The following is a 23,195-nucleotide window of genomic DNA, read 5'->3' as shown; positions in this document are numbered from 1 at the left end:
TTTTGGGAATAAGATAATATTGGTTCAAAGTGGCGGGGGTGAGATTTGATCCCACAACCCCTTAGCCACTTGGACCAACAAAAGGATGGCCATTGGGCCATCAAAGATTTCTTAACCTTATAATGCAAACAAAAATATAAGTTAACTCTTTTACTGTGACTCCAGCTCGTGACAACAATTTATCTGAGGATGACAAGTCTTAATTGAGAAATAACAAGTCTAAATTTGATATTAACAAAGCAACTTTTCCTTATACATAACATAGCAGCATGTGCATTAATTAAAAATGATCATAATTTATTTAAAAATGACACGTCTTTACTATAAAATGACAAGTCTAAAATTGATATTAACAAGGCAACTTTTCCTTATACATAACAAGAAATAGCATCTACGTTAATTAAAAATGACTATAATTTATTTGAAAAAAACACGTCTTTACTGGAAAATGACAAGTCTAAATTTGATATTAACAAAGCAACTTTTCCTTATACATAACAAGAAATACCGAATAAATTGTTGTTATTTTTCAACAAAGACGTGTCATTTTTAAATAAATTATGATTAATTTTTATGTATAAGGAAAAGTTGCTTTGTTAATATCAAATTTAGACTTGTTATTTCTCAATTAAGACTTGTCATCCTCAGATAAATTGTTGTCACGAGCTGGAGTCACAGTAAAAGAGTTAACTTATATTTTTGTTTGCATTATAAGGTTAAGAAATCTTTGATGGCCCAATGGCCATCCTTTTGTTGGTCCAAGTGGCCAAGGGGTTATGGGATCAAATCCCACCCCCGCCACTTTGAACCAATATTATCCTATTCCCAAAAAAAAAATCTTGTCACAAAAATCCTTCACTGGCAGCCACCACACCGGTGGCCGGCGCCGGTGGCCGGAGGCGGTCGGCGGCCGCCGGAGGCCAGTCGCCGGCGGTGGTCGCCAGTCGCCGGCCACCGGTGAGGGGCTGGGTTTTTTTTTTAAAAAAAAGAAGAACAAAAGGCATTTTTGTCATTTCACTGAATTTCAAAATCCCAATTTGGGAAGGACTTCCCTATGGGTAATTACATTTCCTTAGCTTCCCAAATTGGCATTTCACATTTTGGAGCTTCTTTATCTGTCATTTTCCCTATTTAAATTGTGCCATAAATTCTTAAAATGTCTTGGAGTTGGTGATCAAGAGGTGTAATGCCTCTCAATACATGCTTGTTCTGTTTCTGATCTTTCTTTGGTATAGTCAACATGGAGTACAATCATTTATATTGATCACTTAGGACATGACAAAAAGTTTATTGATCATCCAACTTTGCTAACTAATTCACCTAGTCCACAAGAGAGACTCCACCTTAATAGTGGTGATTTACACAATATTTATTACTTGGTGGAAATGAACTTATTGAGAATGAATTGAAGATACAGTTGATGTGATTGCATTGGTACGTGGGTCAGCAGTTTCCAAACAAACCCCATTAGGATCTTCTCTGACTAGCAAGGCAAGAACGTTCAGTGAACTCCATACGTTAGTCACTTCTTTGCTTGAATCTCCCAATGTAACAGCAAAGATTGCATCAAATCCTCCTGCTCCTGGAACTCCAGACAACAGAACTCCTTCCAACTTCATAGTGGCATCCAGAAGTTGTGTCTGTGATTCTGGTTCAATCTGTATAATTTTGCAGACAATGAGATCATAGAACCCATCAATTATGTTAAGTTTTGAACATCATTTTTCCATATATGAGAATTTAGCAGCATAAACCAAAAACTGAAGGTTATTTTCGTGCTTCCATAATTACTATGTTCCAATCCATCCTGAGCCTCTTATCTTATCCAAAGTCTATTATCTTGGTTCGGTAAATTGAAATTCCTATGCCAAAAGGAATGATCTAGCGTATTCAATGGTACACGAAGCCATAATCTGGTACTTCATTCAGTTCTCAACTTAATCATTATGACGGCATATCTTTCTTCAATTTTACCAAGAGCGAATCAGAAGCAAGCAAATAATGATCATGGTATCACTCCTATCTCAAAGCTAGACATAAGATTATGTGGGTAGTTTTTACCCATCTCAATTTGTAGACCTTTTCATGGGGAAAGTAATGCGTATAAACAAGAGAACAATGAGTAATGAGCACTCAGTGTAATGATCTTACTGGAACACCTGCGGCCTCTCCCATCTTGCGCATAAGTGATCTGATCAGAAGCATAGCGTCTTTCGCTCCTTGCAGTGCATTAACAACTGCCTCTTCGTTGGGTTCAAAAGCTTGTTCTATCCACTGAAAGTAGAGTTTTAATTTCAGGCATTAACATTAAAGGAGAAAAGCAATAAGAATTTACAATGCGGCTAGGAAAAGTAATGAAATTCCAAGTCATAAAAGACAAGTCTAAAAAAAATGCAGGTCAGCCATTCAGTTATCAACTTCACTAATGATATAATTGAAAACTACGTTGATTGTAGCATTTTCTCGCATATTTCTATTTAATTATCACTCAGTCATTGCTATATAATATGCAAACTAACTATTGCCAAATAGTTTCATTGACAGTCGGTTAACATAAGAACGTGCATGATTGACAATGGTCTTAATTGCAAGGACTAAATCCAAAAATGTCCCACCTATCAGGAACCGAATGATCGTATTACAAAATGTCACACCTATTAGGAACCGAAATAGGGTTTAGTGGATTCTATATTAAGTGAAGATATTTTGTTCTTCAAACATATACCATTAAACATTCACAAATGAGCTCAAGAAAGACCTTATCTGATGTGAGCTTGCTGCACTTGTTTATAACAAATCTATATGCATCCCATTGTTCCTTTGCTAATTTTGTTAACAATTTCAATCGTCCTTCCAGAGCTGAATTTGCATCCAATAACCTTCTCCATGTGTCCAGGGATTTCTGAGGGTCAGACTTTTGCCATTTTCTAACAGCACCAACCATTGATGGAGTGGATGATCCCCCTATTCCTGGTTCGCCTAGTAACTAGAAGAGAGGATTAACCAACATGAGAAACAAGACATTCCATGTCCTCCAACAAGAAAGTCAAGCAATTCAGATTTAAGTAGTTAACAGCATCAATTTCTTATAGATGGGAGGTACTCCCATGTAAATTCACAATCTAATCAGGGGTGTGTCTGATAAAATGGGAAACTTAAACATCAAGACATATTTGGTTGTTAAAAGGCCAAATTGTGGATTGGCAGAAGGAAAGTTTTACTAGGAACAAAAAGCTAGAAAAAGTCCACAAGAACATTCAAATGAGAAAAAAAATTCAATTATGATAAGTGAGACAATACTACCATCTTATTTTCCCTTCTTGTCAAGGACCCTAAACTACTAAGTGAAGGTCTGTAGTTGGATATAATAACATCTTTAACGTCTCCTTTGAAGAAAGCTTTAGAATAACCAAATTGATTGAAAATCTAACATATGTGAAATTTGGATTCCTTACAAGATTCATCAAGGGTGGTAAAGAAAATTCAGTCCTCTCATGGTCCCATTTACCCTTTAGAATGCCAGTGATTACTTCTGGTAAAGGCACTGCTCTCTCTGCAGCCTGTAATGTAAACAAAATCAATGCTTTCACAACAAATATACTGCCATGATTGGAAAATATCATTAAGTCAATACGGAGAGGTAACAAATACGACCATTGTAACAAGTTTGACATAGAACAAGCAATAAAAATTTTCTAGGGCCAGTAATAATAAGTATTTCTTGAAATCCAACTGGGTGCATCTGGGATTTGTTTTGCTCATGAGGAAACCAATAAAAGGAACAAATTAACAAATGTTGTAGAATAAATACAGACTGTAATGAGATCATATATCATGCAAACATACCTGCCAGAGTGTTCCAAGATTTTACAGAAGAGAATGATCACTGAACTCAAAGGGAACCCAAAATGCGGTTCAGACAAACCATCATCAATATATAAATATATATATATGTATTTATATCTTTATTCAATGGTGAGTTTCTTGGGTGCACAAGAAACACAAGAATTCACAGGAAAATACCTGGGCAGAAGAAATCAAGTCCAGTGAAAACCGCACATAGCGTTGACTGCCATAAACAGCCGAACAGACATCAAACCCACTGCCCACTTTCCCTTGTGCAACACAGTGAGCAGTTTGAGCTATCTTGTGCACAACATCAAGATCTGATGTATCCTTCCTTTCCTGATGATCTTTGGACGAGGAAAGTTTTACAACTCCAAGGTAGTGAAGTACAGAAGCAGCTACAGCAGTTGTCATGGCTGCAGATGAGCCCAAACCAGTTTTAGCAACTTCAGGTTTGCAATTTCCTCCATTGACATCCCCAACATTGAAGGTTATGGAGGTAAAAGGTGGAAAGTTGGCCAATGATTCGGGCGTCAAAGGGAACCCAAGCTCTTCAATCTGTACAAGAGTTTATTAGCAAATTAATTTCTTAGGTTAAGCTTTTGAATACCATGTGTAGTACAAATCCTCAAAAGGTTTAGGGAGGAAGTATTGAGATGGGGAAGATGAAAGAAAGGAAGAGAAAGGTAGGACATGTTTCACCAGTGCAAAGTAATTGTTCTCGCTAGCAATGAACATAACGGACATCAAAATACATTTTCAACATGGTCAATGCAAACTACTTCAACCAAAGGCCGAAAGTTTGTCCTGTAGATAATGAGGAAAGACAAAGGAAAATAAACTACCTGCTTCCTGTACGAATAAAAACCATTACAACCCAAAATTGTGATTCCAAGACCTGCAGAACTGATCCGGTTAAAAAAATTGAAAGCTTGAAACTCTTCTTTCTCTGATAAAAGGAAAGAGAAACATAAATCACATTGATATAGTACCTTTTAGAAGCACATTGTGCAACAAGTTCTTCTTATTCTTATCAAATGTTGCTTGAGCAGCAGCAACAGAATATTGTATTGCATATTCCACAAAAGAATTCCTGGTTTCACTGAAATTGGGAAACAAATAATTTAAGCCTCGCCTCAATATTTAATTTAACCTTGCGTTCAATCTACTACTTTTGAAAAGTTCTGAAGAATGTGAACTTCTTCACCCTGCCTGACCATGCAAAATGTTTATCCTACAGTAAATTGACCTCTTTGATAGATTGTGAAGTTTGGATTGAATTCCACTCCGCAATTGTATATTGTAATCGAATTAAATTAATTAAAAACAAAAAAAGAGCTTTGAAGGATAGAAGATGAGAAGGAAGAAAAACGAGAAAAAGAAAACTTACCTCGAAGAAACACATTGGATTGTAAGATTCTCCAGGTCTAGCTTGTACATGCCTTCTCTGGAGAGTTGAGGTGAAGTCACTTTAACATCTGCCGATGCCTGAAGATAAGACAAGTAACATGTGATAAAATCACTAAAATTGGAACATTTGGGGGAAAAAAAAACAAAGGAAAAATAGCTTAGGCTAATAAAACACCAAATAAATGTAAAGAAATTTACATTAAGTGCGTGGTACTGTAGATGACATCAATAATTTAAACTATTCAACAGGCGCTAGCTTTTAATAAACTACATTGGCAACAAGGGTACTTCATTCTTGATCTTAAATTGGCTTGTTCATTAACATGGCTCAGGAGGTATTATGGCACATTGTACTTGAAGCCATGGATGACCAGGTGCAAGTATTCGGATAAACTTGAAAAGTTCCTTTTGTTTCAGAAAACAAACAAACAACTTCGTATTAAAAAGAGTTATTAAATTGCCATATGATTTCATCATCTTCGCTCATAATTATCATGCAAGAGAGCATTTTGGAAGTAGCAAATCAAATCAAATACAAATGCATCACAGTATCATACAAATCACAAGTATGCAATAAGATCCCACCCCTGCGTAGCTGTCGGATTTCGTTTCTTCATACAGTGGTTTCACGATTGCATAGAACCGAGCACTGGTACTGAGTACAAGTCCCGCATTTGGCCTCTCCAATATAAGGTAACCCCCTGTTATCAATACCTTCCCTGGAGCAGAAGCTACCCTGAGCAGAGCAAAGAGTCGTCGACAAGTAACAATTAGAATAAAGAAGTATGTTTTTGCTTATCGTTATAGAATGGGTGAAGGCAAACTGATTATTAGTTTCCTCCGTTTGATTGATCGGGATTCATAAAACGTCTATCGCTTCATCCGAAAATTCCCGTTTCACATTGGACATAACAAACCGTTCTTGCAGAAATAGCATTGGAGATGCAAATTCTTAGGTGTTAAGGACGAGAATTAACTTACACGGCCATTGTTACTTCAGTCATCCCAATGAAAATGAATGATGAGATTTAACTCAGTTCAGCCGGGGACCAAAGAATGCTTCAACTGTAAATGAAATAAGAACTGAAAAAAAAAAAACTTATATTCTGAAATTACTTTATCATGAATCGCTTTAGAGATGAAGAGAGCGAAATGAAAATGATAGTAAGCAATGCACCTCTAGATTTTTCGGGTTAGAATTTCTGCTCCCTGCAAATTAATAATAGCTGTGTTGATATGGAGTTCACCTTCATATACTTTTCTCAGATTATAGTATTTCTGGTTTTGCTTCTGGTTTTGCTGCCTCTTCAATCAGAACACATGCAAGTTAAGAAACGAACATTGTATATGAAGGAATTAGTGAGACAAGTGAAGAGATTATTCAACCGTGAAGAAGATATAGCTATGATTTGTTGAATAGGAAAAAAAAAAAAAAAATAGCACTATTTAACAATATGCAAGTGCCTCGCGTTGCACGCGGTTGGTAGGCTTTCAGTAGCATTGCTTTCTTTTCACATGCATACATGTGTTCTGTTCTCTTGCGTCTTCATTCATCATTATAGAGGCCTGCTCTGCTACTGATGCTTCAACTACTCTATTCAATGAACTTTTTTTTTTCTTGGAAAAATTAATTTTTTTGGGAAAACCATTCCTAGAGTATCTATAGTATTCTTTTTAATTTTTAATTTGGTAACTGTATGTTTTTTTTTCCTTATTAAATCTTTCAATTTTACACTTTTTAATATAATTAACCCCTGTGACTTTACACTATTAATATTGATAGATCATGTACAAAAACTAATTATGTTAACAAAGTAAAATTACATGATTTAATATGGAGAGAAAAACTCACAAGTATCAAATTAAAAATTGACGGAAACTATAGGCACCTCAAAAGAATGATTTTTCTTTAATATTTTAGCTCTTCAACTTTTAACTTACTTATAAATCAATTTTTAAACTTTTGACTCGTTTATGACTTAGTTTCTTATATTTTTGTTTTCATTTTATTGTTATCTTTATTATTCATAATTTAATTTTGACTCACCCTACATGGCAAAAATAATTAATAAGAGTCTTCCAACTCATGTAGGATAAGTCAAAATTAATAACAAAAAAAAAAAAGATAACGAACTGATTCACAAATGAGTCAAAGCTTCAAAAACTAAATTATAAGCGAGTTAAAAATTGAAGGACTAAAATATTTTTTTTTTTTACCCAATCAAATCTTCTTAAACAAAGTTTTACTATTTTGGTTTAAATAAATGTCAATCTAACCCTTTTATATATTCATCTCAAACACTTTTTTTTTTACCATTTAAAAAAAATGCATGCAGCGAATAGTATTGTGGGTCATGCCAATATTTTAATTTTTAATAATCTCCTGACATAAAAATACAAGGAGGTTGTAAATTTTTTTTTTGGGTACTTTTAATTGTGTCCGTTCCTCTAATAAAAGAAGAAATGAAATATTGGAGGCGGAAGAAAGAAATGAGGAAGGCCCAAGTAGAGCCCAGAATATGGGGTTGTGGCCAGTTTGCCTGCCCGCCAACCGGCCTTGATGAGGCCATAACCCGCCATCCTTTTTTTTAAAAAAAAAAATTTTTTTATTCACTTTCACTTTCCTAGAGGCCTCATTCTCCCCCGGCCTTACCTTCGCAGTTCGCACCCTCGTCTGTCGCTTCGCTGTGTCTCTCACTCACGCATCGCATCGCATCGCTGTCCCGCAGCTCGCGTCGCGTGACTCCGTCTCCCTCCCTCGTCGTCGTCGAGCTCCAGCCACCACCAGGCACCAGCGACCAGCGTTGCTCCGTCAAGCATTGGAGCAGTCGAGCATGCGTTTTACGTTATTACATATGCTGATCGCTAGATCAAATTGACGGCCAGTATTGCGAATCTGTACGGGACAGCATGGAACGCAAAGAATCAGGAGACAAACCGAACCCTTCCTAATCGGACTGCGTCTCTGTGCAGGGTCTCCAGTTGAGAGAGAGGATCACAGTTCTGCTAAAAGCGCTCGCCGACGATTGAAGGTAGCGTCTTCTATTTGGATTTCTCGGCTATTAACTGTTATATTTTTCAGAACCTAGCAGGCAGAGGCGATAATTTGCTTGAATTTCATCATCTCTTTCTCACATTTCCACCCTAGTAAATATTTTTTTTTAATGAAAGAGTCAATACATACCTCAAATTCGAAAGGAAATAGCAGTTGCAAAGATAGAAGATAACCTAGAATAAAGGTCTACATGTATAACAACAAAACATTGCCAAAAAAAAAAAAGGTGGTTGAATCAGGTACGGTGAGACTTTCTTTGTTTATTTTCGGTGTCCACTGTGGATATAAATTAGTTTAAAATTGTTGCCTACCTAGAAGTTTGTTCACATTGGAGGGAAGTTTTATGGAAGTAAATATTTCTGGGTGTTAATGTAGGGTACTATTTTGAAGTACAGTTGTTGCATATTTATTTACTTAGTATCTTTTTACCATTTATTCCGAAATGTACAAGGTATGTAATTGTATTTACGTGCCAGAAATTTTACCTGCATGTAGGAGGTTATAAGCGACTAGTTGAAGATATTCAAGCATCAAGAAGACCTGCTGCATAATTACTATATCCCTATTGTTCTGGAGGAAGCATTTGAGAAAATGCAGAAACTGGGCGAGTTCAAGCTACCCCATTTCTTCAATTATCCACCATACTTCACGTAAATGCCTTTTCTTTATATACTGTGTAATTTTTTAGGGAGTTGACGAATGCCAATTTTGATGATTTGATGTCCATGTTGGTAGTTCTAGTTTACACATTTACTAACAAGACGTGTATACCTTCTGCGAGTTGACAGACATGTCAATTATTTGTATTGACCTTCTGTGGGTTGACATACATATCATTTATCGTCACTTAGGAGGATGAGCTACAAAAGAAAACTGCAGCTGTGTTTTTACGAATATTATATCAGTATTGCATTAGCTATTCCACTGGTCTATAGTATCTGGTCTGAGAATTTTCTTCTAAACCCCACAGGGGATGGCTTTGTACGCTTTAGACAGTACTGAAAATTGGTAAAAAGATGAACCAAATCAAACATTTCAGAACTGATCAGATTTGTCACTCTCATGATATCTATACGAGGACAAGCAGGAAGTGATTTTAGTTGCCAAGAGGATATCTGTGCCAAATTTCGGAGATTTTCATACCAAATAGTTTGGGTTCCATCAGCTGAGATATTTTTTATGATAGTATCAAGAGCCATTGTGAAAAATCCCAATCGAATAAACAGTATATATGCTTCATGTTGCATATGAATGTTGTTGCATAATGGATTCTTTTATTTCTAAAAATTCAATCGCATGTGGTGTTCATTATCATGCTTGTATTTATATTTAATTGTTATATTAACCAGTCAGAAACTTGCGGTTGATTAGTAGTTTGAACTATTGTTGAGGGAACTCTACAAATTTAGGGGTTTGAAATCACTGAAAACTCTTGTGGAGTGGGGCAACCACAGGTACTGAGTGAGATTAGTCCCACTCTAAAAGAATGTGGGGTGTTTCTGAGAAATCAAAAGGGGGAAAAATAAACTCATGGTTGATTAGGCTTGTGCCTCTGGCGTGGTTGTTTTTTTAGTTTGCAGCCTGTGAGAGACACAAGGGAGAAGCAAGTACAGTTGTGGAAAGATCTTATCCTAGATTACTGCAAAACACAGAAGATATTTGTAGTTGGTCTTGAAGACGAATTCCTTCTATTTTCAAATCCTGCAATTGAAAGTAAGATCATCGTTCCTGCCCGCTTATTGATTTTATTGTATCCCTGAATCAAATTGATAGGTCATACAAAATGCTCTAGTTGTCTATGTTGCTTATTTACCTCTTTTGCCATGTGGATTGCTTTTTGACTTGTTTATAGTGCAGGATCCCTGAGTCATGAAGCCAGAGAAGCCTTCCTGTCTGCATTAGTTTCAGAAGGTTTGTGGTCATACAATTGAGTTAAATTTCTTGAGTTTGGTTGAGAGGAAACACATAAACTTCAGATCTGATTTGGCAGGACGAGCTGAATGGATGGATAAAGGGCGTAAAAAATGTCTTATTCTCTGGCACCGGATTCAAGATTGGGCTGATATTGTTGTACAATTTGTAAGTTACGATTAGCATTTTTGTAATCCTGGTGCTTGAGCTGTTATTTAATGCATTTTAATTGAATTTGCCCCATATTGACTAGGCAAAAGATAATGGATTGGAAGACGGCGTGGTGACGGTAGAGGAACTGTGCTCAGGGACTGAATCTCAAGGAACAGGTAATTTTCTGAGCTGTATCCGCCCTGTATTTGGAATAAAAGCCATCCTTCCGATAGATTTAGCACGCCAAAGATGGTCTTCATGAAATATAGTTATATCTACTTATCCAGTATTTTTTTCCCCCTTCTATGCTCGTTGCTATCGAAACTGTGGTAGGAAAAATTTGTCTTGTGATTATAATTGGCATTCTGGAACTTTCTGGTATACTGCAGAGCTTCATGGGATAGACCGCACGATCTTGAATCGTGCTTTGAAACTGTTGGAACAGAAAGGGAAGCTTGTCATCTTCAAGGGAACTTCAGCAGATGATGAAGGTGTCAAGTTTTCTTTATAGTTTATGATTTTTGGGTATGTATTAAGAGGATGTCTATAATTGCCCGCCTGATTTGGCTGGATTGTTGTTTGTTAAGATCAAGCTAAGGCCCTTGTACTGACTGGGATATTCTACTGTCACGCACACAAAAGAGCGATTCTTCCTGTGCATACTAAGGAGTATGGATCCCAATTTATCCCTTGTTTTTCTAGCCAAAATTACTGTACATAAATGCATTTGTTGTTCCTTATAATATTAGAATTAAATTCTTGGCGTTGAAGAGCTGCTTTGTGAACTTTCTTTTGGAAATTTTCTTACAGAGACTTGGAAAAATATAGTGTTTTAGCAGAACTTTGTAAAGATTACGAGGTTTTTTTTTTCCTTTTTTTTTTTGGGTTTACAAGATTACGAGTTCTGTTAAAAGCAGTCATACAGAAAATTGTTTTATGGCAAGGAATTTGAAGCTTTTGAGGCGCAACAAGGGTTTTCGTTACGGTGACCTTTTATGCTTATATTTTTTATGCTCTGCATTGAGAGGTCAGGGAACCTGATTGAAGAAGCAATTAGACTCGGAGGAAGAGCATTTGACTTGGAAGAGAGGGACCTTCTAAAATCTAGTAGTCCGTTTTGGAGTGGCTTCATTAAATCTGCTGCATGTTACTATTATCCTATTAAGTAGGATTGGTTACATGAATCGTGTCATTGAGTTATATTATAAACTAAATCTTTGAGTATATTGTTAATTGAAAGATCTCACTTAATAATTTCATTAAATGTTTTTTTTGGCTTTTTTCTATTCCTTTTAAAAGACTTTATACTATTTTATCTTTTTTTTTAACCTGCACGTTTAAAAACCTTTGCATGTAACCAAACAAGCCCAAATAATTTTATACCATTTTCTCATTGATAACGTCCAATTCAACACTTTTTTCACGTATGATGTTACGTCTATACGCCTAGAGATTTTCACAAATAAGCTAAAATGCCTCAAGCTCAATAATAATGAGTTTACAAATGACCGTCAAATTCCAACACCAAATTCATCATAAACGTTGCTTTCTAATGCATGTCTTCTCTGGAAGATACATTCCTACAACGTACAAACCCGCAGATAGACTTTGAGCATAATGATCCTGAATTTGACTATCAGAGAGGACATGTTCCTAAACTTCACGAAAACACAAAAGTTGGGTCAAGTTCTCAGATTTTACTAGGATAAAAAAAGCATTTATTTGTTGATTATGCCCCCACACTTTGCTCTTTCATTCTCTTTCATCTCAGAACACCCAAACCTTGCCTAAAATAAACATTTAAACTCAAATGGAGGCCTCGATCCTTGTGAAATCCCGCCAAGGCAAATGATGGCCTCCAATGCAAAGCATTGCCATTTTATGACAACATCACTATGAACTGTGAAGTCTTTAGTTCGAAAGACTTGACACAAGGCCATTTTCACCATTCACATACCACCGGCCTTAAATGATGCAGTTTGCTTGTGAGTTAAATGCAATACGCAGAGGCACAAAACCCAATATAGTTCCTTCCAGATAAATAAAGCTGGCTTTTTTTTTATTTTTGTTTCCGAAATTCAATTTACAGCACCAAGAAAGTTACAAAACCAGGAAAAGAAACATGAAAATAGAAAACATATTTTTCTTTTTCTAGAGCTCCTAATAAACAATCATAAGAAAATAGCACATCTATGGCTTTCTTCCAGTTGCGTATTCCTACATGTAACTCAAATCATGTATAGTAGGCAAAAACTGCATGACCCATGAAGCTGCAACAATAAAATGAATACAATATCTCTACCAACTCACGAAACTGATAAGGTCCACGCATTAAGGGAGCTACAGTCTTATTGCATCGGGGGATAAAAAGCTCCTTCAACCAAAAGATGGAGCTAAACATTCGTCAACCATATCCACTAGGTTTGGATTTTCCAGTGCAGCAGCCACCCTTTCTTTATCATTTAGCTGTTTATTAACTGCAAATGCATTTGCAAAAGAAGTTGAATTGAACAAGTCCAGTCATAATCAAAGATTTGCAATAAAAAAAAATTCAAGACTCAATCAAGGACACGGAGCACAGGCAACTGGGTCAAATTACAGCATATGTTTGATGACTTAAACTCAATTAACCGAGGTATTAAATCTGAATCTGAATCTGAATCTAGTGAGAGAAACATATATTTAATTCCCGGGAACAACAACATTTGAAAATCTGCTGTAAAAGAAAATCACTAGTATACATCACTTACTGAAGAAACACAATCAACAAGCAAATCAGGAATGTGATTTGTCTACATCAGTTTTGAAAGTACTGACTTTACATTCACCGACAAACAAATGTACACTGTGTGAGATGGGGGGGAGGGGGGGGAGGGGGAGAGAGAGAGAGAGAGAGAACCTGCAGCCTCAGTAGCATGAGATCCAGGTGCTACTCTGATATCCACCTAACCGTCATTTTAAAAAAGAAAATAAGAAAGAGATATAGTTGAGAAGATACACCTTAAATAGAACAGGTGTCTAAAAATCACTAGAATATGATCTAAACTCCATAAATGCTATACGTTACACTTTAAAGGGTACCAAAGATCGATAATTTGTGTATTACAATATTGATTGACAGTACAATCATGTTGCAGTTCATAGAAACGAGCATGGTGCATGGGTTATAGTTAGGAGTAAGCACACTTGGTAGGATATCATGCAACAGAATTGAGTATTGCCCTTTCATTATTATATACCCTCTGTTATGCAAAAGAGAATCTACAATACTCAGGAAAAAATACAATGGTTAAAGCAACCAACCACAACGATGTTGGAACAAATAGAATGTTATTCCATGGACTCACAGGTCTATCTATACTGGTTCCAAGCTTTTCTGATCCACAATATACCAAGAATTCCATTGCATGATACACATGTCAAGAGTCAAGACCCAATTTTCCAGAAAAATTTCGTCCACATATTAGGTTAGCCTAACAAAAATAGCAAACTGCAAACAGATGTTGGTACCTTGTAGCGTGAAGGAAGGCTCCTCATGAGTTTCACCCGTAAGCATAGACCAATGATAGTTGCCATGCTACAATGTTCAACTGTAGGAGCAAACGTAACCCTAATGCAAGGCATCAGAATCCAATATAACAAGGAAGTTTTGACATGCATAATTAAGGCGAAACAACCCCAACAAAAAAAGAGCAAGAGGGGGAAGATGATCAAACTGTTCACTACCTGACATAACTATGCTGATCATCAACTTCAATCGCATCTTCAGTTATTACTTTGAGCTCTTCCAAGGAGTATGGATGCTCTGGGTCTTTAATATCCCTTATATGATTTAAGAATGTTAAGCAAACTAATCTTAAAATTGACTGACTTGACGAGAAGACTAAATTCTAATGCTTCAAATTCAAATAATACACATAAACAGAAGCACACAAAACATATATATAAATTGATGGTTGAAAAGGATATCAAAAATTTCTTGTTGATCAATCGATTCCGCAACATTGTCATCAGTGGAGGTGGGCGTGGTGCGAGCTCGACGCTCTTTCTTTTCGTAGATGATAGGATTAGCATTTATTAAGCCAGATACCATTGTGCCGGCTAATGTAGAGCTCTGCTTTAGTTTCAAATTTCACAGATTTAAGAAGGGATCCTATAGGAAGGAGCTGGAAAACTCACAGATTAGGGCAATAAAGAAGGGGGAAAGGTGTTTTGAGTGGTAAGAGGGGAAGCCAACTAAAGCCGCCCGAGGATGATCGAGCTCTGCCTGCGACGGATGAACGGCGAGTACAGGAGAAATTCCGAAGAACCCGATGAAACTTCTCGACTGGGGCATGCCAATTCATGATTTTATATTTTAGGGTTCAATTCAGAATTTTTTTTTTTTTAAAAAAAAATAACACCCCCATATCAGATTTTTTTTAATTAATTTTATGAAATCTGCTTAAATACAAGTATTTTTTTTTAAATGACAAAAAAACTGTAAAATTACTAAATATAAAATAAAAGATGTCAATAAAAATTTATTATTATTTATAAATTCGGTATTATTAACTCTGCCTATGTTGTATAGCCGGTCCCAAGCCCGGATAAAGGAGGAGGGTTGTGTTAGGCCCTCGACAGCCAACGTAAAAACCCGTCGAATCTCATAAACATGGATCAACGAAGTAATTATGCTAATGCTAGGTCGTTGCCCAGATGTGACGCGCTGTATGGCTCGAGTACAGTGAGAAATGAGCTAGAGCCGCTGCATCGTCGCCCGGATGTAGTGTTAAATGAGCAAGGGCTACCGCACTCTCTTGGACGGAGGCGGCTAAAGAAGTTAGTTCATGAGACTGAGATTAGATTTGGCACTTGAAATATTGGGACGTTAAATGAGAAATCTATGGAAGTAGCAGGAGTTATGAGGAACAGAAGGATTAATATCTTATGCCTCCAAGAAACCAAATGGACTGGAGAAGCTGCCAAGGAACTTGGAGAGTATAAACTTTGGTACACAGGAAAGGTGAGCACAAGGAATGGGGTTGGTATCATCGCTGATGGGACATGGAAAAAAACGTGGTAGAGGTTAAAAGGTTTGAGGACAGAATAATATCGTTAAGAGTAATTGTTGGAAAGGATACTATCAATATCATTAGTGCCTATGCACCTCAGGTTGGGGCAGAGACACACCTTAAAGATAAGTTTTGGGAAGATATGGAGGGCTTGGTTCAAAGCATACCACTCGAAGAAAAAAATTTTATCGGTGGGGACCTTAATGGACATGTTGGTAAAGAAGCAGGACAATTCAGTAGGGCCCATGGTGGTTTTGGTTTTGGGGAGCTTAATAGTGGAGGACAATCTATTCTTGATTTTTCTCTTGCATACGATCTTAAGATTGTCAACACTTGTTTTAAGAAGCGAGAGGAGCATTTAATCACGTACAAAAGTGGTGTCTCAAAATCACAGATTGATTTCTTTTTTGTTAAGAATCCGGACAGAAGATTGTGTACTAATTGCAAAGTGATTCCAGGAGACGGGGTGAGTGCCCAACATAGAGTACTTATCCTTGATGTATGTTTTAAGAGTACCAGGCAAAAGTACCATCAAGTGGCAAAACCCAGGATTAAGTGATGGCAGTTAAAAGGAGAGAAGCAGGAGTTATTCAAAAGGACTCTTTTGAAGGATGGGAATTGGGAGTTGCAGGGAAATGCAAACATGATGTGGGAAGAGATAGCTTCAAGGGTTCGTTTGGTAGCTAAAGCAATTTTGGGAGAATCCAAAGGTCCTGGTCAAAGAGATAAGGAGACTTGGTGGTGGAATAAGAGTGTGCAAGAGAAAGTCAAACAGAAAAAAGATTGTTTTAAGGCCATACACTTGTGCAATAGTGTAGAGAACCAGGAAAAGTATCAGTTGGCTAAAAAAGAGACAAAGAGAGTAGTGAGCAAAGCACGTACTAAAGCTTATGAAGGGTTTTATCAGGAGTTAGGAACAAAGACGGGAGAAAGAAATATTTACAAGATCGCGAAGCAAAGGGAGAGGAAAAAGAGAGATCTGGACCAAGTAAAGTGTATAAAGGATGAAGATGGTAAAGTGTTAGTTACTGATGGTGATATTAAGGACAGATGGGAGGCTTACTTTTACAAGTTGTTTAATGAGGGAAGCAATTATGCGACTCAGGACTTGCAGGACTTGCTTAATTAACGAAGATGATCGGAATTTGGCTTTCTACCGCAGGATACGTATCGGAGAGGTTAAGGCGGCTCTCAAGAAAATGGACAATGGAAAAGCCGTTGGGCCTGATGGTATCCCTATTGAAGTTTGGAAATGTTTGGGCGATGAGGGGGAGGCGTGGCTAACCAAGCTTTTTAATGAAATTCTACGCTCTAAAATATGCCGGATGAGTGGAGGAAAAGCATTTTAGTTCCTATTTACAAGAATAAAGGAGACATTCAAAACTGTGCAAGCTACAGGGGGATAAAACTTATGAGTCATACAATGAAGTTGTGGGAAAAAGTGATGGAATATAGATTGAGGTTGGAGACTTCTATTTCGGAAAACCAATTTGGATTTATGCCAGGGAGATCCACATCGGAAGCAATCTATTTACTAAGGGGGTTAATGGAGAGATATAGAAGTAAAAGAAGAGATTTACATATGGTTTTTATTGACCTGGAAAAGGCTTATGATCGTGTGCCAAGAGAAGTATTGTGGAAGGCTTTGGAAAAGAAAGGTGTACGGGTTGCGTATATCAAAGTCATACAAGATATGTATAAGGCGGTAACTACCAGTGTAAGGACGCCGGGGGGGGAGACAAAGGACTTCCCTATTAAGATTGGCCTACATCAGGGATCCTCTTTGAGTCCGTACTTGTTCAACATTGTTCTGGATGTTCTAACTAAACCTGTTCAAGAAAGAATCCCTAAGTCCATGCTCTTGCGGATGATATAGTTCTTATGGCGGAATCAAAAGAAGAAATTAACACTAGTTTGGAGTTATGGAGAAGGACTTTGGAGTCGAAAGGTTTCCGTTTGAGTAGGAACAAAACAGAATATATGCATTGTGATTTTGGAGGGAGGCAAGGTAATAGGGATTTGGAGGTGAGGATGGGAGAGCAAATTATTCCTCAAGTATCAAAGTTTAAATACCTAGGATCCATTATACAGGAGGATGGGGAAATTGATAGAGACATTTCTCATAGAATACAAGCTGGCTGGTTAAAGTGGAGGAAAGCTACCGGAGTTATTTGCGATAAGAAGGTACCTGAGAAACTTAAAGGAAAATTTTATCGGACTGCTATAAGACCAGCTATGATGTATGGTAGTGAATGTTGGGCAATAAAGGGAAAACAAGAGCACAAAGTCGGAGTAGCAGAAATGAGGATGTGAGATGGATGTGTGGTCATACAAGAAAAGATAGGATTCGAAATGAAAAGATCAGGACAAGAGTCGGTGTGGCACCTATCCAAGAGAAAATGGTTGAAAATCGCTTAAGATGGTTTGGACATGTGCAGAGAAGGCCTTTGGAGGCCCCGGTGAGGAGGGTGGATCAAACAAGATGGAGTCCCATAAAAAGAGGCAGGGGAAGACCGAGAAGAACGCTGAATGAGGTCATTGAACGAGACCTTCTAATCAACAACATATCTAAGGATTGGGTTGTTGACAGAGCACGATGGCGTCGTGTGATTCATATAGCCGACCCCACCTAGTGGGATAAGGCTTGTTGTTTGTTTATAAATTCGGTATTATTAATACTACTAAATAAAATATTATTATCAACCCTAACTTAAAATTTAGTAATTTTTAACTTTTTTTATTTGAAGTATTTGTACAGCTTTCCAAATGCCAGTATTTACGAAGAGCGTCTTTCTTTTGCCAAATCCGAATTGCCGTTCCAGCGTTCCCATCGTATTACAGACTCAGAACAACTTGTAACTCAACCATAGCCATTCTGCGAGAACACATTTCATATTTTCATGCTTATCTGGAGTGCTCATCATAATCTGTATTATCTAGATTAATTTTAAATGATTCAAATTTAATTTAATTTTTTATATTTTAAATAATTATCTATTCACAGATGCAGAATTTAAAAAAAAAATATTATAACTGACATCTTTTTTAAAAAAATAAATTTAGATTGAGAATAACGCAGTCTGCTCGAGCGCAGTGCAATACGCAGAGACACAAAGCCCAGTTGCTCCTACCAGATGGACAAGGCTGATTTTATTTTCAATTTACAGTACCAAGAAAGAGTCTTAACAAAACCAAGAAAAGAAACATGAGAATAGAAAACATATTTTTCCTTCTTCTGGAGCTCATAATAAAGAATCATATGAAAGTATCACTTCCATGACTTTTTCCAGCTGCATACTCCTAATCTGAAACTCAAATGAACGTATAGTAGGCAAAAATTGCATCACCAATGAGGCTGGCAATCATAAAATGAGTACCACATCTTATTATTGCATCGGGGGATGAAAAGCTCCTTCAACCAAAAGATGGAGCTAAACATTCATCAACCATTTCCAGCAAGTATGGCCTTTCCAGTGCGGCAGCCACCATTTCTTTATCATTTAGTTTTTTATTAACTGCAGGTACAATTGCAAAAGAAGTTGAATTAAACAAAGGGAAAAAAAGAAAGTCCAGCAGTCATAATCAAATATTTATAATGAAAAATTCAAGACTCAATCAAGGAAATTGTGAGATGTGCAAAATAGTCAAGCATCAAAGTTAACCGAGGTATTGAATCTGAATCTGAATCTAGTGGGAGAAACATATATTTGATTTCCAGGAACAATAACACGATTAAAAATCTGCTGTAAAAGACAATGACTGGTACGCATCACTTCACTGAAGAAACACAAAATCAACAAGCAAATAAGCAATAATATGATTTCTCTATATCAGTTTTAAAAGCACCGATTTTACATTCACTGACAAACAAATGTACTTATAGAGAGAGAGAGAGAGAACCTTCAGCCTCCTTCACATGAGATCCAGGCGCTACTCTGATATCCCTAACCGTGATTTGAAAAAGATAATAAGATAGTCGAGAAGATACACCTTTAATAGAAAGGGTGTCTAAAAATCAGTAGAATTTGATCTAAACTCCAAGAATGCTATACATTATACTTAAAAGGGTGCCACAGATCGATAATTTGTGTATTATAATAGTGATTGACAGTACATTCATGTTGCAGTTCATATAATAGAAATTTACATGATGCATGGGTTATGGATAGGAGTAAGCACACTTGGTAGTATTATACCATCCAACAGAATTGGACATTGGCTTTTCATCGTTATAATATGTGCGTGTGTGTGTGTGTGTGTGTGCCCTCTGTTATGCAAGACACAGCCTACGATACTCAAGAAAAATATAATTAAAGGTAAAAGCAAGCAACCACAACGATATTGAATCAAACAGAATGTTATTGCATGGACCCGCAGGTCTATCTATATTGCTTGCTTCCACTATTCTGAAATCTAATGACAAGCCACATTCACAATATATATGGTATACTAAGAATTTCAATGCATACATGAGTCAAGAGTCAAGACCCCAATTTTCCACAAAAATTTTGTCGGCACATTAGATTATTAGCCTGAAAAAAAAAAAGGCAAGCTGCAAACAGATGTCGATACCTTGTAGCGCGAAGGAAGGCTCCTCATGAGTTTCACACACCGTAAGCATAGACCTATGAGGCTCGGCACGGCACAATATTCAAGTGTAGGAGTAAACGTAACCCTGACGCAAAGCATCAGAATCCAAAATAACAAGGACGTTTCCACAGACATAATTAAGGCCAAAGAGCGAGAGGGGAAAGATGAACGAACGGTTCAATACCTGACATAACTATGCTGATCATCGACTTCAAGTGCATCTTTAGTTATTACTCTGAGCTCTTCCAAGGAGTTTGGATGCTCTGGGTCTCTAATATCCCTTATATGCTTAAGAATGTTAAGCAAACTGACCTTAAAATTGCATAAACAGAAGCACACAAAACATATATATAAATTGATGGTTGAAAAGCATATCAAAAACTTCTTGTTGATCAATCGGTTCAGGAACATCGTCATCAGCGAAGGTGGGCGTAGTGCGAGCTCGGCGCTCTTTCTTTTTGTGGATGATAGGATTAGCATTTATTAAGCCAGACACCATTTTGCTGGCCAATGTAGAGAACTCACAAATTAGGGCAACAAATGAGACGAAGGATGCCGCTGGAGGACGATCGGAGCTCTGGATGCGATATAAACGGCGAGCGCAGGAGAAATTTCGAAGAACAGGATGTAACTTCCCGGCTGGGCTATCCCGATTTGAGATTTTATACTTTAAGGTTCAATTAAGAAATTGCGAAAACCAATTACTCCGATATCAGAATTTTTGTTGTTGTTGCCAGAATCACAATTGATTTTGCTGTTATAGCGTTCTCATCGAATTGCGGTTCACTAATAATTTTAAGTTTTTTTTTATTTTTTCACCTGTATAATTTAGAGATTTTAAGTCATGGCAAATTTACTTTTTTCTTATGTTCAAAATGGCAAATTTATGCTAAAAGTCTCTCTTACATTTACTTTTCAGATTTAGTTTCGTAGTATTGTACGGCTTGTATTCTCTTTTGGGCAATGGATTCAGTTTCGATTTTTTAAAAAAAAAAAACAGAGAGAGAGAAAATTAATCTTTTAATCCCTCCGAGTTTTAACTTGTTTAGAACTCAGTCTCCTCAACTATGACTCGTTATGAATCAACTCCAAAAAGTTTAACTCACTTAAAACCCAATCCTTCATCTTTTTTATTGTCAATAATTTTGTCCTTATCATCTATAATCCATGCCAAGTCATCATTGAGCCATTTGCCTAAAATAAAATACAGCTATAAATTCTTTTATGGACTTCCAACTCAGCTCTCCACATAAATTTGACAAAAAAAATTGAAAAAAATAAAGCTTAAATTTACCATGAACTCGGACTTGGCGATGATGACCTGACAACAACCTCACTCTCCCTCACTAACCTCTCTCTCCTCTTCTTCATCGCCTTAGATGCTTGCTAGTTGAGATAAGGAATTACCGAATAGACTGAAAACTTTTGGAGGAAACTAAAAAAAAAAAAAAGGAAACAGGGGCATAAACTCATTCAAAAATGGCGGTGTCTTATCATTGACAATTCTAATTCCAATGGAGATGGTAAGAAAGATCCATCCCGATCCTATATAGTTGACTGCAAGCTCACAAACTACTCGTCTTGAAAGCAACAAAAACAATGGAGTTTCAAGGACAGGTGCAACTGCAACTGTTTATAATTTTGTCCTTATCATCTATATCCAATTGAGATGGTGAGAAAGATCCATCCCAATCCTATATAGTGTATATTTTATAATTAAATATGTGTAATTTGGATATATTAGTGAAGATCTATAAACATTTTGTATGAATCTAATTTATTTATTTTTCTTAAATTTAAGTATTAAGATAAAAAGTAATTTTTTACAAAATTTACTCATATCTTTCCTATTTGAAAGGAGATCTAGAACAACGGAAGAGGGAAGGAGTAGATACAGAGGGATGAGAGATGGGGCATTAATTACAACTTTCTCCGAACTTCAGAAGGAAGGGGTGGCAGCTTGATAAGATAGGGTATGCAGTTGTAATTTTCTCCCCACATGAGAAAGGAAAAAGGTGAAATCGTTCATAGCCTGAACGAGTTCTCCCTTTTGTTTTAAAAAAATGCAAGTGTCAGAGTGAAACTTCATTAGAGCGTGATCGAGTTATTAAAATGCAGCATCTCAGATTCCCAGTATATATTCTCACAATGTAGTATTTTGGTAAATATTTCGTTTTGTAATATTTTTACTAAAAATGCTGTAGAATTCCATTTGACCCGCCAGATGTTTTGGACTGGGATTCCCTCCACCGTCCTTTCCATCATCCGCCCTTCCATTATCCTGTCCTTAATAGATTTTTTTTACTAATTTAATTAGATTAAGAAGTTAGGTAAGTTAATTAATTTATAAGAAATGTGCAGACATTTTTTTAAAACACCATAATCATCTTTCTTAATATCCCTCTCTCTCGTCTACTTGATTATGATTGAGGGAATATCCATAGGGGTAATTATAGAAAAATTGATAAATATGGAAATGGGTCTTTGTATTTAGACAAAACCCTAATAATTAGGTCCTATATTAAGGACCGAAGGAGTATTTTTTTTTTCTCTACACTATTGAGTCAAAATTTCAATAATCAGATTAATGTTTTATAAAATAAATATTATTACAAAAATAGATAAATAAATTTTAATAATTAAAATCTGATTTAAACAGTTCACATGTCTATTATCATAGAACCAAAAAAAATTTCAATTTTTTACGGCTGACCTTTTTTCTTTTTGGCACATGCGGTCGAAAAGTTCAAAGCATAAATCCGTCAGCACTGACGTCCGCGTTTTCAGTAGTGTGCGTCATCGAGTTCGTCAAGACCCACCCTCCCCTTCTCCCTTACAAATACCCTCCACCCCCCTTCGTTCCTTCCTCGTATTCCTCTCTCTCAAGTCTCACCACTTCACTCACACTCTCTCTCTTCCTGTCTGCCATAATCTTTGTCTGTCCGTATAATATTCTTCTTGTCTGTGGCAAGTGTTTAAGTATTGAAATGGCCGGAGCACAAGCTTTTGAGTTTGAGCATCCCAGGAAGGCCTTCGGATGGGCTGCTAGGGATTCTTCTGCCTTCTCTCTCCTTTCAACTTCTCTCGAAGGCATATAAAAATTCCTTCATTATTCAATCTTTTGCATCCTTATATTCCCTTCTTCATTTCATCCTTAACTAACATGACTCTCTATT

General features: G+C 36.7%; 4 protein-coding genes across 6 annotated transcripts; 1 reads left to right on the top strand and 3 right to left on the bottom strand.

The window, feature by feature from the left end:
• Positions 1 to 1,225: 1,225 nt before the first annotated feature.
• LOC114730677 (phosphomevalonate kinase, peroxisomal-like) lies at positions 1,226 to 6,555 on the bottom strand. Its single transcript, XM_028917788.1, has 11 exons — positions 6,434 to 6,555; positions 6,238 to 6,339; positions 5,842 to 5,992; positions 5,237 to 5,334; positions 4,839 to 4,948; positions 4,692 to 4,744; positions 4,024 to 4,404; positions 3,456 to 3,560; positions 2,759 to 2,986; positions 2,152 to 2,274; positions 1,226 to 1,658 (listed from the first exon to the last, which is right to left on the bottom strand). The coding sequence occupies exons 2-11, from the start codon at positions 6,258 to 6,260 to the stop codon at positions 1,392 to 1,394; spliced, it is 1,539 nt and encodes a 512-aa protein (XP_028773621.1). The 5' UTR covers positions 6,261 to 6,339; positions 6,434 to 6,555; the 3' UTR covers positions 1,226 to 1,391.
• Positions 6,556 to 7,888: 1,333 nt separating this feature from the next.
• On the top strand, positions 7,889 to 11,145 carry LOC114730673 (vacuolar protein sorting-associated protein 25-like). Of its 2 annotated transcripts, none has more exons than XM_028917785.1 (7): positions 7,889 to 8,288; positions 8,807 to 8,961; positions 9,885 to 10,024; positions 10,169 to 10,222; positions 10,302 to 10,390; positions 10,476 to 10,551; positions 10,765 to 11,145. In XM_028917785.1, exons 2-7 carry the CDS (start codon positions 8,903 to 8,905, stop codon positions 10,884 to 10,886), a joined length of 540 nt encoding a protein of 179 aa, XP_028773618.1. In that variant the 5' UTR covers positions 7,889 to 8,288; positions 8,807 to 8,902; the 3' UTR covers positions 10,887 to 11,145. The 2 variants fall into 2 exon arrangements, with proteins under 2 accessions (XP_028773618.1, XP_028773617.1); XM_028917784.1 differs by having other exon boundaries at positions 8,788 to 8,961.
• A 1,256-nt stretch (positions 11,146 to 12,401) lies between these two features.
• On the bottom strand, positions 12,402 to 14,567 carry LOC114730674 (protein AE7-like). The gene is made up of 5 exons (XM_028917786.1): positions 14,345 to 14,567; positions 14,102 to 14,207; positions 13,886 to 13,985; positions 13,275 to 13,320; positions 12,402 to 12,852 (listed from the first exon to the last, which is right to left on the bottom strand). Exons 1-5 carry the CDS (start codon positions 14,466 to 14,468, stop codon positions 12,752 to 12,754), a joined length of 477 nt encoding a protein of 158 aa, XP_028773619.1. The 5' UTR covers positions 14,469 to 14,567; the 3' UTR covers positions 12,402 to 12,751.
• A 4,068-nt stretch (positions 14,568 to 18,635) lies between these two features.
• Positions 18,636 to 20,577, bottom strand: LOC114730672 (protein AE7-like). 2 transcript variants are annotated; one of them, XM_028917781.1, is made up of 6 exons: positions 20,393 to 20,577; positions 20,204 to 20,307; positions 20,002 to 20,104; positions 19,418 to 19,419; positions 19,330 to 19,373; positions 18,636 to 18,944 (listed from the first exon to the last, which is right to left on the bottom strand). In XM_028917781.1, exons 1-6 carry the CDS (start codon positions 20,516 to 20,518, stop codon positions 18,844 to 18,846), a joined length of 480 nt encoding a protein of 159 aa, XP_028773614.1. In that variant the 5' UTR covers positions 20,519 to 20,577; the 3' UTR covers positions 18,636 to 18,843. The 2 variants fall into 2 exon arrangements, with proteins under 2 accessions (XP_028773614.1, XP_028773616.1); XM_028917783.1 differs by having other exon boundaries at positions 20,429 to 20,577.
• Positions 20,578 to 23,195: the final 2,618 nt, after the last annotated feature.

This window comes from Neltuma alba, unplaced genomic scaffold (genome assembly GCF_004799145.2).
Source record: "Neltuma alba isolate B1F8T4 unplaced genomic scaffold, ASM479914v2 tig00012758_pilon, whole genome shotgun sequence".
Lineage (NCBI taxonomy): Eukaryota > Viridiplantae > Streptophyta > Magnoliopsida > Fabales > Fabaceae > Neltuma > Neltuma alba.
This window is presented reverse-complemented; position numbering and strand designations above follow the sequence as displayed.